The sequence below is a fragment of the Etheostoma spectabile genome, chromosome 6 (genome assembly GCF_008692095.1).
Source record: "Etheostoma spectabile isolate EspeVRDwgs_2016 chromosome 6, UIUC_Espe_1.0, whole genome shotgun sequence".
NCBI classification, from domain to species: domain Eukaryota; kingdom Metazoa; phylum Chordata; class Actinopteri; order Perciformes; family Percidae; genus Etheostoma; species Etheostoma spectabile.
In genome coordinates this window covers 4,489,813-4,502,322 of record NC_045738.1, presented here as the reverse complement: position 1 = coordinate 4,502,322, position 12,510 = coordinate 4,489,813, and the positions used below count along the sequence as shown (strand labels likewise).

Genomic DNA, 12,510 nt, shown 5'->3' with positions numbered 1-12,510 from the left:
TGTCATTTTCTGAACTTACCAGACTGTTATAACTGTTCTGTTATTTGCCTTTACCCACTCAGTCATTATATCCGCATTACTGACATTACTTATCAAAAATGTCATTGTGTAAATACTTTGTGAAAACACCAATAGTCAACTCTACAATATCGTTGCGGTATCGATATCAAGGTATTTGGTCAAAAATATCGTGATATTTGATTTTTCCATATCGCCCAGCACTATCTATAATACAGTGCATGCATTATTTGTACATTTGAATTCATATTACAATGCACTCACAGTACTTTATTGAATACAGCCCAATGTCAAACTCCTTGGTTGACTTTTACTGACGTGTCTGAGCTGCTGAAATTGCATTACAAAGATTAAAAAAATAAAAATAAAACAGTAATAGGTGGTTTTACGAAAGGTTAATTCATGTAATCATGAAGGTAATAACAGCCCTATTACTCGTTCAGGCTCTCAACAAGTTCTGTGAAAGGAACACCTTAGTTGATACATTTGTATTTACACAGTAGCCGCCCTGCTCACTAAACGTCAGTTTTGGTCTTGCTTTGGTTTTCAGAAATGTGCATGCACCTTCTGATAAAGTGAAACAGAGTCCATGTCGCCATAAAAAAAGTGAATATTGAATGCATGCCTGTGGTGTCCTGCTGTCAGCTAGATCTATCAGGCCATGAACAGTATGAATAAAAAAAACAGTTCTGGCCCTCCTCTCAGACAGAAATATTATAGGTTATGTTTGGTTACGTGATGACCAATCAGTACGAAGCAAAGTCATCTTGTTGATGTACTCGCCGATTCAGCAGGTTTCTCTGGATTATTAGTCTGGATTGTGCTGACCCAAAATGTGTAATTTGAGAAACTCATATAAAAGGCTACATGTCTGTACTGAGTTTTCATATCCTGTATATATTGTATACCAAAGAAAAGGTCATTTTAAAATATTTGAGTTTATACGTTTGATGAATAGTTGTATGCGCCACTTATGCAACAGTTTCACCTTTTCTAGTGAGGGTTAAAAATGCTTCACTTAACTGCTTTCTTTTGTTTCATAAATCGTTTTTGTTGTTGATTAGAATAAGAAAGATGTCTTAAGATAAGCTTGTTTGAACTTAAAAGATTTAAAATAATTAAATAATTATAGAAAGGTAATGAATCAAGTTACAATTAGCACATGTGAGTGAAGTTGGCTGGCTTTGTCTGACCAGTTTTGTTGCTTTCTCTCCTTTTGTCTTTTTGTACCAGATATTTGCATTTTTGGTGACGCTATGCTACGGCTGCAGTATGGTGATGGGCTTCAAGAGGTGGAAGATGTAACCTGGAAAACCAGTGCAAACTAGTTTTATAACTGCTTCATAACTTTAGCATGTATTATTAAAACATCGGCCACACCATCCAGAGCTCCATGGAGAGCACTGCTAGTCTGTCCAGTGCAGCCTTTGTTATTTTCTGATGGGACACCCAGGTCATCAGAGGAAAAATATACAGAAAATTCTGCCTCAGTCAAAACATCTGTTAAGATTTCTCGACAATAATATTCCTACAATAATTCTTCTTCTGAGGTATTTTGAGGACACAGTTAAAAAAATAGCAGTTGAATATGATACCAGGCTGTACAGGAGGATTTTGCAAGATCTAAGTGATGCTTGTGACAGTTATGGTTTCATTTCTTTGCCCGCTTTGTTAATCATACCAATATTGCCCCATTTCCTGATTAACATCCTCATTGAAGGGAAAAGTTCCTATTTTTAATACCAATATATCACATAATGGGGTCTATGTATGCTGGTAATAGGTAACGCACAGCAGAACATTGATGTTATAATGCAATTAGTTTGAATGAGTCATATTGCCCAATTTCCTGAGTCACATCCATATTGAAGGGGATATTTCCCATTTAGAATACCACAAAACATGCCTATGTTTGCTGCTATAAAGGTTATGCACAGTAGAACAGAGATGGTGCGATTACAGTAGTTTGAAAAAGCCTAAAAGGCAACATGATTGTTTTCACTGAGCTGTAACTCCCTCTAGACAACATTTTCATGCGACTATTTAAAATGTGAGTTTATCTGATATTTAAATTTCAAATTTTGAAGTTCATGTTGTGAGCGTTTGTTTTGTCAATTTAAATAACTGTTTTTCACAATTTTGTAACCATTCATGTGACAATATCTTTAACTGTTTAAACTGTGTTGTCGTATGTGGCTCCACTGTGACTAATTGATCAATTTCATTGTCATTCTCGTGAGTTCTAGGCTACTACAAACTAACATTTAATCCGGCCATCAATAAAAAAAATGGCTTTTGTCAGCTACTATATTTAAAACATTGATCTGTATCTAATAATGGATCATTTAAGTATATATGGTAGCATGTTTTTAGTGTTTGATGATTATTGTAACTGTGATGATGCATCATAAAATTACCCAAATCAATAACTATGTTGCTACACGATTTATTAGTTGTATTAGCTGTATAATTTATTTTGCATTAGGCTATTAAATGTCATTGATTTAAATATATATTATTATAATATTTAAAAAACGAATCTTTGATCTTTGCACTTTGTGATTTTTTATCTGTGAAAGGTGCTATACAATTAAACCTTACTTACTTACTTAATTACTTTGACACCTGCTTTTTTTTTGACACTTTTAATGATTTTTTTGAACTACAGGAATAAAGGTTTTGGAGAAAAAAAGACACTCTTGTCTTTAAATCCTTACAGGGTCCGTTGTTGTCTTCCACGTTGTCTTTTTGTATTCTACCACCAGGATTCGCTAAAGTGCAATAATGTCAAGCCTGACCGGCCTACACATACGGACATTATGAGAGGAAACACAGCAAACTGTCCATGGACAAACTGGTGTGGGAGTCCAAGGCAGTAGGCCGATTGTTCCCCAGGATGTTGTTTCCTCAGGTTGCATAAGTCAAAGACTGGACCAATTGAACAATGTCCCTCTGAATTTCCGTGGGAAATTTAATTTAATTTAAATTTAATTTCACTTAACACACTATCAAAACTAAATATTTCATGGAGTATTGTATAGTTTCAGCACATATATTTACTGATGAAAAAGCACGGCTCACATGACTATACCTTTTTAAAAGTAAGGTTGGTGCTAGAAAAAATTAAATAATAATGCGCTATGGATAGGGTCTTTATAGAAATGGTTGACTTAACTGATTCATTAATTTGCTCCCATGACTGGTTGTGATTAACGCTCATACCACATCACATCTACTGTGTTTAATCTCATTGCAATAGTTGAATGTTGTAATTTGCACTTCAGCCACTAGATGTCTCCAGTTGTCTACAACTACTCAACCTTTCAACACTCATCCACTGATTATACATTAATAGCAAAAACGTTGGCGTCAACATAATTGGTGGCTCTTTATAATATTGTGCGTATCAACACTTATGAAGTCAAACACAACTCACAGGGAAGAAAACACTTCGTGCTATGCTTACAAAAGTAATGTCAGCTGATTTAGACTAGGGCACACATTCACACCCGTTGTTATGGCGCTGCTTTGTGCGGCACAGTGCGGCCAAATAGACAAACACCATGAACGCGCTTACCTCCCCTGCGCGCGTTCACTCACTGCACCTCCTATGCTCTGCCTCTGCTGCATCTCCCATCATCATGGATTCAAGTCAAAGAGAACAATACCGGAAGTAGCCCGTGTATTCCTTCACAATAAAAAAGAAAAAACACGTCCAATGTTGAAAATACAAGTACAGTATGTCAATATGAGTAGAATAGCCCTTTCAAAGCATCATGGTCTGAGTACACCTGTGTTACTAATAATTTGCCGAACACTAATCTTAAATATTCATTTTTATCCTACTTATACATAATACTATTTTATCCCAGTACCCTTGCACTACGCACATTTAAATAATTGTATTGATCTCTTCATTGCACTCGTGCCTCTATATTGTTTCTGTTTAGAGTATGTATATATTGTGTATATATTAGTGTGTATATTTCTGTTTTGGTTGATATGTATGTGTAAGCACAGTGTGAGTAACAATGCTCCAAAGACAAATTCCTCGTATGTGTCCTCATACCTGGCGAATAAAGCTGATTCTGATTCTGATTCTGATTCAGTCGCACTTCAGTGCGACCTGAAAAACATTAACCAGATATTTTATTTTGGTGTGAACTAATTAACCGGAAATGCATTTTCTTTATTCAGGGTGGCTTGATACTTATTTCCAGTCTCGTTTTTTTTCTCGCTCTCAGTCACAGTCAGTGTTGAGAAAGCAGTAGGAGTACGAGTGTCGGCATTTAGCTAACGTTACCTGTCAAGATACGGAGTAGCATTACCAACCTAACATTGGGATTATTTCTAGTTTCGACTAGCAAACTGATATATTATCTTCACGGTCCAGCCATGAGTATAAACGGGCCGGCGTGGAGGGGAGAGGGGGATTTAAATTTCTCTTTCGTCCCAACAACTTCTTTTGATTTGAAGTAAACCGTGCACTAGAGTACAACCGGGCTGTGTTACTTTACATTTAACTGAGATAAAAGTTATTGTTAATCGATTACGGGACAGTAGAATCTTAACACACAGGTTTGTTCGTTTTTGTTCATATTTTTTGGAGTATTTTGGTTTTCCTGGAGAGCGGAGGTGGCGAACTGAAAGCGGCTCACCGAGTCGGGACTGACCGCTGGTGTTGGTCCTGAAAATGGAGGCTGTTATCGAGAAGGAATGCAGCGCGCTCGGAGGACTCTTCCTAACTGTTATCGGAGACATGAAGGTAAGCCAAATGAACTCGCAACACATCTTCGTTAAGCGACGTCCAAAAAAACTACTTTCCCCAGTCAGTTAACTTCCCCAACACCAGTCTAACGTTATCATTATTAGCTAGGTCAACCACAGGTAATTTGATGTTAGCCAGAATAACTTAGCGTCGGACTTGTGAAGTTAACCTTCTGATTGTATATCTTGCTAGCTAACGTTAGAAGTCGATAAACAAAATGGAGTAGAGCAGAGTAAATATGAGATACTTTCCAACTGATGTTTATAGCTAGATTATATTGTATAGTATATCTGGTCTTATTATAACGTATATTAGGTTTACTTTTTTTTAACCTAACGTTAGCCTATATTATTATATTTAACTACACTCAACTTCTTCCATTCTATTCTATTAGAAAAACAAATACATTTGTACGTCCATGTCGTCCAGTTTGAAGTGGCTGCAGCAGCCTACAGTGCATAAAGGCTAAATAGGGCAACCATCAGTCTAAATCTAGGGCATCTTATTTTGATGCTATCTTTTACAGCTTGGTCGATGAGACAATTAGCAATTTCCCAGCTGTTGTACGTCTTGTCTGAAGGAATTCCGGGAATGAAGCTGTCAGGGTAAAAAATGACCCGCAGGCTCTGAAGGCTTTGACGTGTGTAGGTCAAATGGCCAGCCATCGGCTCTGCTGGAGTCACAAAGTTTGTTATGAATACTGCTCAGACACTCAGCACTTCTCAGCCTCCCATGTCTCACTTGACAGTTCATGGTTCCCCTGTATTTTATGATATATATGCTGCCAGATAATCCAGTGAAAACATCAAATGCTTTTTCTTTTACAGCGCTACAGATGCTGAAACAATAAAGTGACAGCTCACTTAACCTAAGCTGTCAACAAGAAGAGTTGATAAGAGAAATGCAGAGAAGGCTCATTTGCCATGGTGCAGGAGTGTTTGATATCTGTTCTGAAGCAGGCAGAGCTGATGGCGGTGGCCACTACAGAGAGAGTGGGAGAGAGAGAGGGAGACAGTGACAAGAGATAGGGATATGCAACATGCAAATAGTTGGCAGAGGTCAAAAAGAACAAAAGTGATGTGAGGCAGATTGGGAGAGAGAAAGAAAGAGGTACTTTAGGTTGAGAGTTGAGTTGGTTGTTGGGTGTAATGTTTGACAGCATAACATGACATTCCTCAGACCCCTGACAGTAGTAGCACATCTGCAACAAACATGTGCTCATGCGATATTCATCACATTATCTGGTGCTGTCCTAGCCTCCTCTTTTCAATGTTCAGTGTGATGGTTTTGATGGGCTATTCTAAACTATTTTCAGCCCAGGACCTGACTTAGATAAATTTAGAGTCCCATCAGGAACCAGGCTCATTATATCTTATATCGGTGCTCTTGTTCGGTGGGGATCTTTCTAAAAGAGGCCTCTGACCCATTTTGCAATGTTTAACATGCAGGACATGACATTCTCCCATTAGCAGATAACAAAACAAATGTTAAAATAAAAGTCAGCTGTTGAAATTGTATCAGAAAGCCTACGCCTTGGTTAGTTCTGTTTATCCCTGAGGTGATCCATCGTGTGGCCTCATGTTGATTGAACTGTTATGTAACTGTGGGAGTATTGAAATCTGTTCTGATGATTGTGTCATTCATGTTTATGTCTCTTTTTTTCCCCCAACAGAGCAGCTATCCTATTTGGGAGGACTTTATCACCAAGGCCGGCAAACTGCAGTCGCAGCTCAGGTGAGAGCGAGCTCATCTGCACATAAATACAACCCATTTAATTCTGTGTGTAAAAGGAAACAAACTATTTCCATTCTACTAATATTTACATAATAGAAGTACATTGAAATGTGCATTAATTAGTATTTTCTTTTGCCGTTTTCTGGGGGAAATTCATAGATATTCTTGGTTAAATTTGGATGGAGACTTGACTATAGACGGCCCAGATTGTATTGTTCTAACAAAATAAATTTCTCTGATTATTGCATAACATCTCTGATGCCCCATGATGACCCGGTTATACACTGCAAAATCTCATTCTCTCAAATGATTTTGTGCTTTTATATGGGCTTTTACATTAGATGTCAGTGTCAATTCCTTTTGTAAGAAGTTTTAAGTGGCCACGTGTTAGACTAATAAGCAACGACAGTCTACATAAATTCCTGATCTCTTAACAATACTGGGCAGGGGTCATTATGTGTCCCTCATTTAGTCCTCTTTAAGCCTAATTTAATTTGTATTTCTAATGCTGTAAATTTCCACACCTCCTGCCAAAACGATTCCAAGTCTTCTGCTAACAATCAATGCCAGTCCCAGTCACCTCTGCTAGTTGGTTTTAAGTGGCCACGTGTCAGCAGACAAACAACTGATGACAGCTGAAATAAAAGCTTATTGTCCAGCAAGTACTATAAATATGGATGTCCTGTGGTCTAAATTATTCTTTGATTAACCATGCATGGCAGTTCTCTTGCCATTTAAATGTCCACGTGTCCTGAGACAGACTAACAGTGACAGTTGTATAAAGGCTCAGGGACTTAACAATACTTTCCAGGGGCCACTCACTGTCCCATTCTTCTATTTTCTCAGTTTTAAGGCTGATTAATGGCGATATGTTATTCAAGTGTCTCCATCATTCAGGGGTTAAATATGTGACCCTGCCATGCTACAGCTCAGGGGAGTATTTGTGGCCCTGTTGCTAATGACGGGTTGTTTGGCAGTAGGATGTCTGTGTGTCTGGGCACCGGCGGCAACAATAAAAGAAAAAAATCTACCAGTAATTGTACTGGTGAAAAGGTGAGTTGAACCTGTAGCATGTCAGTGTGTTTTTATCCAGTCATAGTATGTTAGTAGCAGCTTGATGATGGAGATGCTTGTGAAAAGTTTCCTTTTGTCCACTATAAAACAATGTTATAAATAAAGTACGATCACTGTTAGAGCTGCACAATATAGTCTTTTAAAAAAAATTGTTATTGCAATATCAACTGGCGCAATATACTCATCGCGAAAGGAGATTTTTTGTGTTAGTTGAAAGAAAATGTCAGTAGAAAATTACAATTTAAAAAGATTCTTTATTCAGTGATGCCTTTTATATTCAATTCAATGTTAAATTTGTTCAATAGGGCACCCAGATAGCTCAGTTGGTAGAGCAGGCGCCCATATATAGAGGTTTATTCCGCAACGCAGCGGGCCCGGGTTTGACTCTGACCTGCGGCCCTTTGCTGCATCTCGTTCCCCTTCTCTCTCCCCTTTCATGTCTTTATCTGTCCTGTCAAAAATAAAGGCAAAAAAATGCCCCAAAAATAATAATAAAAAAAATATTCCTTTTGTTTGTTTTAAATTAAACAAGCAATTTCATGCATTTTAGCAGAATACTGAAAGCAACAGAACTGAGTACACTTTAATATATGTTTATTTATTGCAAGAAATATCATCATCGGGATATTCAACAACCTTATCGCATTCCTCATATCGTGCAGCCCTCGTCATTTTCCCATACGTCAACCAATTCTTCATACGGCATTACATCACTTTTCTGCTCTCTCAGAATTAGTCACATGCTTCTCCCAGAAAAGATCAATTCCTTCTTTATCAATCCATTTTATGTGTCACATGAAATACATATGAGGTACACAATTACAGTGAAATGTAATCCCATTCGCTTTACAGTCATACATGGAAAGAAAACCATGTTTTAGTATTTTAGGCTAGCTTTTGCCCGATTAAGGTTGGCTCACGCCCTGCTCCAGGCAGCAGTGGTTGTGGCATATGGCTGGCTGTCACAATGCCCTTGCTGCTGTCGCGCTAACAAGAGTGCTATCTTGGCTTGCTTGTGGTGACCTACAAATAAGGCCTTTTCTGTCTGCTTTAAAGCCTGTCTCCAGTCACTAAAACGTTGGCCAACTAGCCCCTTTGACTACAGCATGACCCTCCCACCCAAGGACCTCTATAATCTGCTTGAGTACTGGGACACACACACACACACACACACACACACACACACACACACACACACACACACACACACACACACACACACACACACACACACACACACACACACACAGAGTAAAACGCAACAAACCCACCTTCCCTCCTCGGCCTGCATAAGTTACTAGCCAGCAGTGGTAGCGGGATTTGTCTGTGTGTGTAATGACGTCCTAAAGCAGACTACTCTGTAATTTAGACCCTCTGCTACCCTCTCACAAGCAACTAGGAAATCAACCAATTACAGTGTTGGGCCTGTTCTGTCATTTTTTGGTCCAAAAATTGTGTTTTTTTTCTGCCCATTCTGGTTTTAAGCAGCAAGCACACACACACATGCATGCACTCAGAACAGCTTTGAAGAAAGAGGGCAGGGTGGAATATAGGCTAGCTGATTTCTAATCACAGTCCTTTCAGTGTTGGGTCTGTTTGGTGGGTCATGGTTGATGCAGCTGTGTCAGAGCTAGGCGTATACATAGGCCTTCCTCCTCCTGCTCAGAAGTTAATTTTGTGGAGAAACAGACCACCTCAAAACCACCTCCAAATCCAGCTGAAGAACTCTACGGTTTATAAAACTTATTTGGGCTCAAAAAGGACGGCAGATGGACAAGTAGAGTGTTAGATGGAAGGGTAGATCAACAGACACATACAACATACGTATAAACATACATAAACGTATAAAAATCTCTTAAAGCACACTCAAAGCACTATCTCTGTCCTGAGTCTTGGTATGCTGTGTCAAATAGAAGGAGTTAAACACAACCTCTTTCTAAGATTGAGATTTACTACAGTCACATTCCAGTTTCTGTTGAACTAAGAATAGATGGGGGCAGCAGTGCTGAATGTATCATTGTCAGAAAGAGCACTGTGCTATACTACGCCAGGGTCTATGGGGAGTTTAGATTGGCTTGGCCAAGGCCTTGCGGAATAGATATGTAAAGGTTGTTTGTCTTGACTCCAGGACCGGGGCATTTTAGGGCCACTGGTAGCAGTCAGGTCATTGTTAGAGCACTGTGCAGAGCTGAAGGCTTATATCAGCAATGCTTCTTTTTTTAAATTCTTACAGCCACAGAAGTCTAGAGGCTTTTTGGCTGACTGTCAGAGCTGTTATTAAAACCTAATTGTATTCTGCCTTTAGTGCAACTAAGTATTCATTTATTTTTTTTGTTGAGATGTTACCTAATTTCACTGTCGAATGAGCCAGAAAAAGAAAAAAAAGATTTCAATGTTTAATTTTTTCAATGCTGCCTATTCAACAATTCACTGTCAAATGTAAAGCCGTTGTTTTTCGCTCCTAATGTTGACAACCTTTCCCAGGTTTTCATCGAAAGTGTAGTGAACCAGTTTAACAGTTTGGCATTTCTCTTGTAAAAGCATGGAACAGATTAGAGCAGATGATCATGGCTTGTAATTGTAAACTACTGCACATTGTATTTAAGAGGGCTGGGGCCACTAATACTAAAAGTAGGCTTCTGTTGAAACCACTTCCCACACAAACCTGTTTTGGATTAATACATTTATCCTGACTGAACAAGACTGCTGCTAGTGCATGTAAAATATAATCCACACAGCAATAGTGTATAGTATAAATTAGTGGAGACGTATCAGTTGGAGGTTGCTCTGGAGGCCGCACAGGACTTTAAATAGAATGGAATCTGTGTGCGCCTCTGTGCGTGTTTCTTTTTCCATTGCAGGACACACCCTTGGATCTTCTGGTCAGCTCTATAACAACACAGCACTTATTAGCCAATATTAAATTATGTTTTTGTGTGATTAAGGAAGTGACTGTTCAATCATCGACTGAATGCTAAGCCTTGGCTGTCACTTGAATGTAGAAGAATGTGTAGGCCTCAATTAAGTTTTGGATCAGAGTTGTTTATCAGTTGATCAGTATGCTGTTTTCCCTTTCTGTTAACTGTAAGTCCATTAAGCAAGGAACGACTTTAACTTTAACGTCTTGAAAGAGTTGAGAAAAGACTTTTTAAAAGTACTGGGCAATTCAGCATTAGGAACATACTCTTAGCACAATACACCTTCGGTCTTATATTATAAATCTTCTATAAAACACTATGGCACTGTGGTTAGAACTGCTCCTAGGGTGGAACATGATCCACATTGCCTCTCCACTGCCGACAGTTTGATCAGAGATGTCTGTGTGTAATGCTAGTAGCGGCTAATGCAGCCCTGAGCCCCTAGCATCAAGCTGAGATGAGGAGGGTGCTACACAGGTCAGGAAAACTCATTTTTTTCTTACGACGCCTCACATATGCAGTAGTACTTTCTAAGATCTGTAAACAGACTTTGATGTGTACAACCGATACACTTCCCCTATAATAATATCACTTCACCCCAGAGACCATTTATCAGAGCACTCCTGCCATTGCCTTACATGTGTCTTGGGACACAGAGGGAACAACATAGTCAGTAAACCTGTTGTTGGAATATGAAGGATTAAAAACATGTTAGTTACATCTGCAAGTCAAACTTGACAGTCGCCAGCAATCTTTATTCAGCTGTTGTTTTTCCTAATTATGGAAGCGCTTGGTCCTTGAAACTGTTGGCCCTTGAAACTTGTTGGCCCTTGGAAGATAACAGGTGTTTATAAATGAAGGCACTCAAGGTTAGAACAAACAGCTTTTTTTGGTTGAACATGTTTTGGAAAAGCATGCATGACTGATAGGTAGTCTTGTCTCTGTTGAGGAGAACAGATATCACATGGGCCTACAAGCACAAGCATACACCAAGAGCGTCATCTCCATACCTGTGATGTTAATCATGAGAGGCCTGTTGTTTCTGAAGTAGACAAGACAGTATTTGCCAGTTAAGATAGTCTTTTATCTGTTGAGATCATATTTCACATACATGCATGTGCATACGTACATACTCACACCAAGAGCGTCATCTCCATACCTGTGATATTAGTCATGAGAGGCCTGTTGTTTCTGAAGTAGAAGAGTCAGTATTTCCCAGTTAATTAGTATTTGCCACTGCTAATGAGGCAGCCTGTTGCCAGCTAGCAAAATAACTGGTCAATTAGGCAGCCAGACAGGCAATCAGTTGGAATACCTGCAAGATTGTGTATTTAATGAGTAAAACAGAAAGCCATCTCACAAGCTTCCTCTACTTATTTTAATGACAGTTTGAATTTAGCCTATTCTTTATCATGTTCTTTTTTTATTATGTACTGAAATATGTAAATACTCGGTAAACCTTACATGAGAGGGAAGCAGGTATGAGATGTGAACTCCCCACAAGTTTTCCATTTTAGTATTGAACAGGGTAGATCCCACATTGGCACCTGTTAGTGCAGCAATTTCAGCTCAAGAGCTGCTCTGCTGAGCCTGACAGAATCCAACAGTCTATAAAGTAATCACATAGTCCTTCCCCACACTGCAGGGCACCGTTACGTTTTTACCTACTCCCATGCTCACAGAACATCTGGACACTACCATATATACCTGCATTTTCTAAAATGATTTTTTCTTTACCTACCAGAGCAAAACAAGACCTGATATTGGCTTCCCCTGATCAGTTTATGTGTTGACCTGCCTACACAATTGCTACAGTTGATTCGACTGATTCAAAGCATTGCTTCTACCATCATTATTGCCCTGGGATGTTCTCCTTTTTTGTGTACAGTTTTTTTTTTTTTTTAATAAAACATAGTTATGGATTTTGTTGTTGTTACATCAGTAAAGTGTGATTTTAAACCTCTGTCTTCCTTCCCCCCCCCCCCAGGGCGACGGTGG

General features: G+C 38.9%; 2 protein-coding genes across 10 annotated transcripts in view; both read left to right on the top strand.

Annotated features, from left to right (window-relative positions):
• Positions 1 to 12,510, top strand: part of mal2 (mal, T cell differentiation protein 2) — an 871,414-nt gene that overhangs the window by 4,419 nt on the left and 854,485 nt on the right. The window contains exon 4 of one of the 2 annotated variants that reach the window (XR_004332374.1): positions 1,252 to 1,388. Coding sequence is in view for 1 of the 2 variants with exons in the window: in XM_032518060.1 (XP_032373951.1) it covers positions 1,252 to 1,323 (72 nt within the window). In the remaining variant the exon portion in view is untranslated. Of the gene's footprint in view, positions 1 to 1,251; positions 1,488 to 12,510 lie in introns of those variants that run through there. The other variant, XM_032518060.1, reaches the window with a different exon arrangement.
• Positions 4,249 to 12,510, top strand: part of LOC116690844 (protein MTSS 1) — a 60,562-nt gene continuing 52,300 nt past the window's right edge. For all 8 annotated transcript variants that reach the window (XM_032518039.1, XM_032518042.1, XM_032518036.1 and 5 more), the window contains exons 1-3: positions 4,249 to 4,783; positions 6,459 to 6,520; positions 12,500 to 12,510. The exon at positions 12,500 to 12,510 is cut by the window's right edge and continues 63 nt beyond it. In XM_032518039.1, coding sequence (XP_032373930.1) covers positions 4,712 to 4,783; positions 6,459 to 6,520; positions 12,500 to 12,510 — 145 coding nt within the window. In that variant the 5' untranslated portion in view covers positions 4,249 to 4,711. The remainder of the gene's footprint in view (positions 4,784 to 6,458; positions 6,521 to 12,499) is intronic.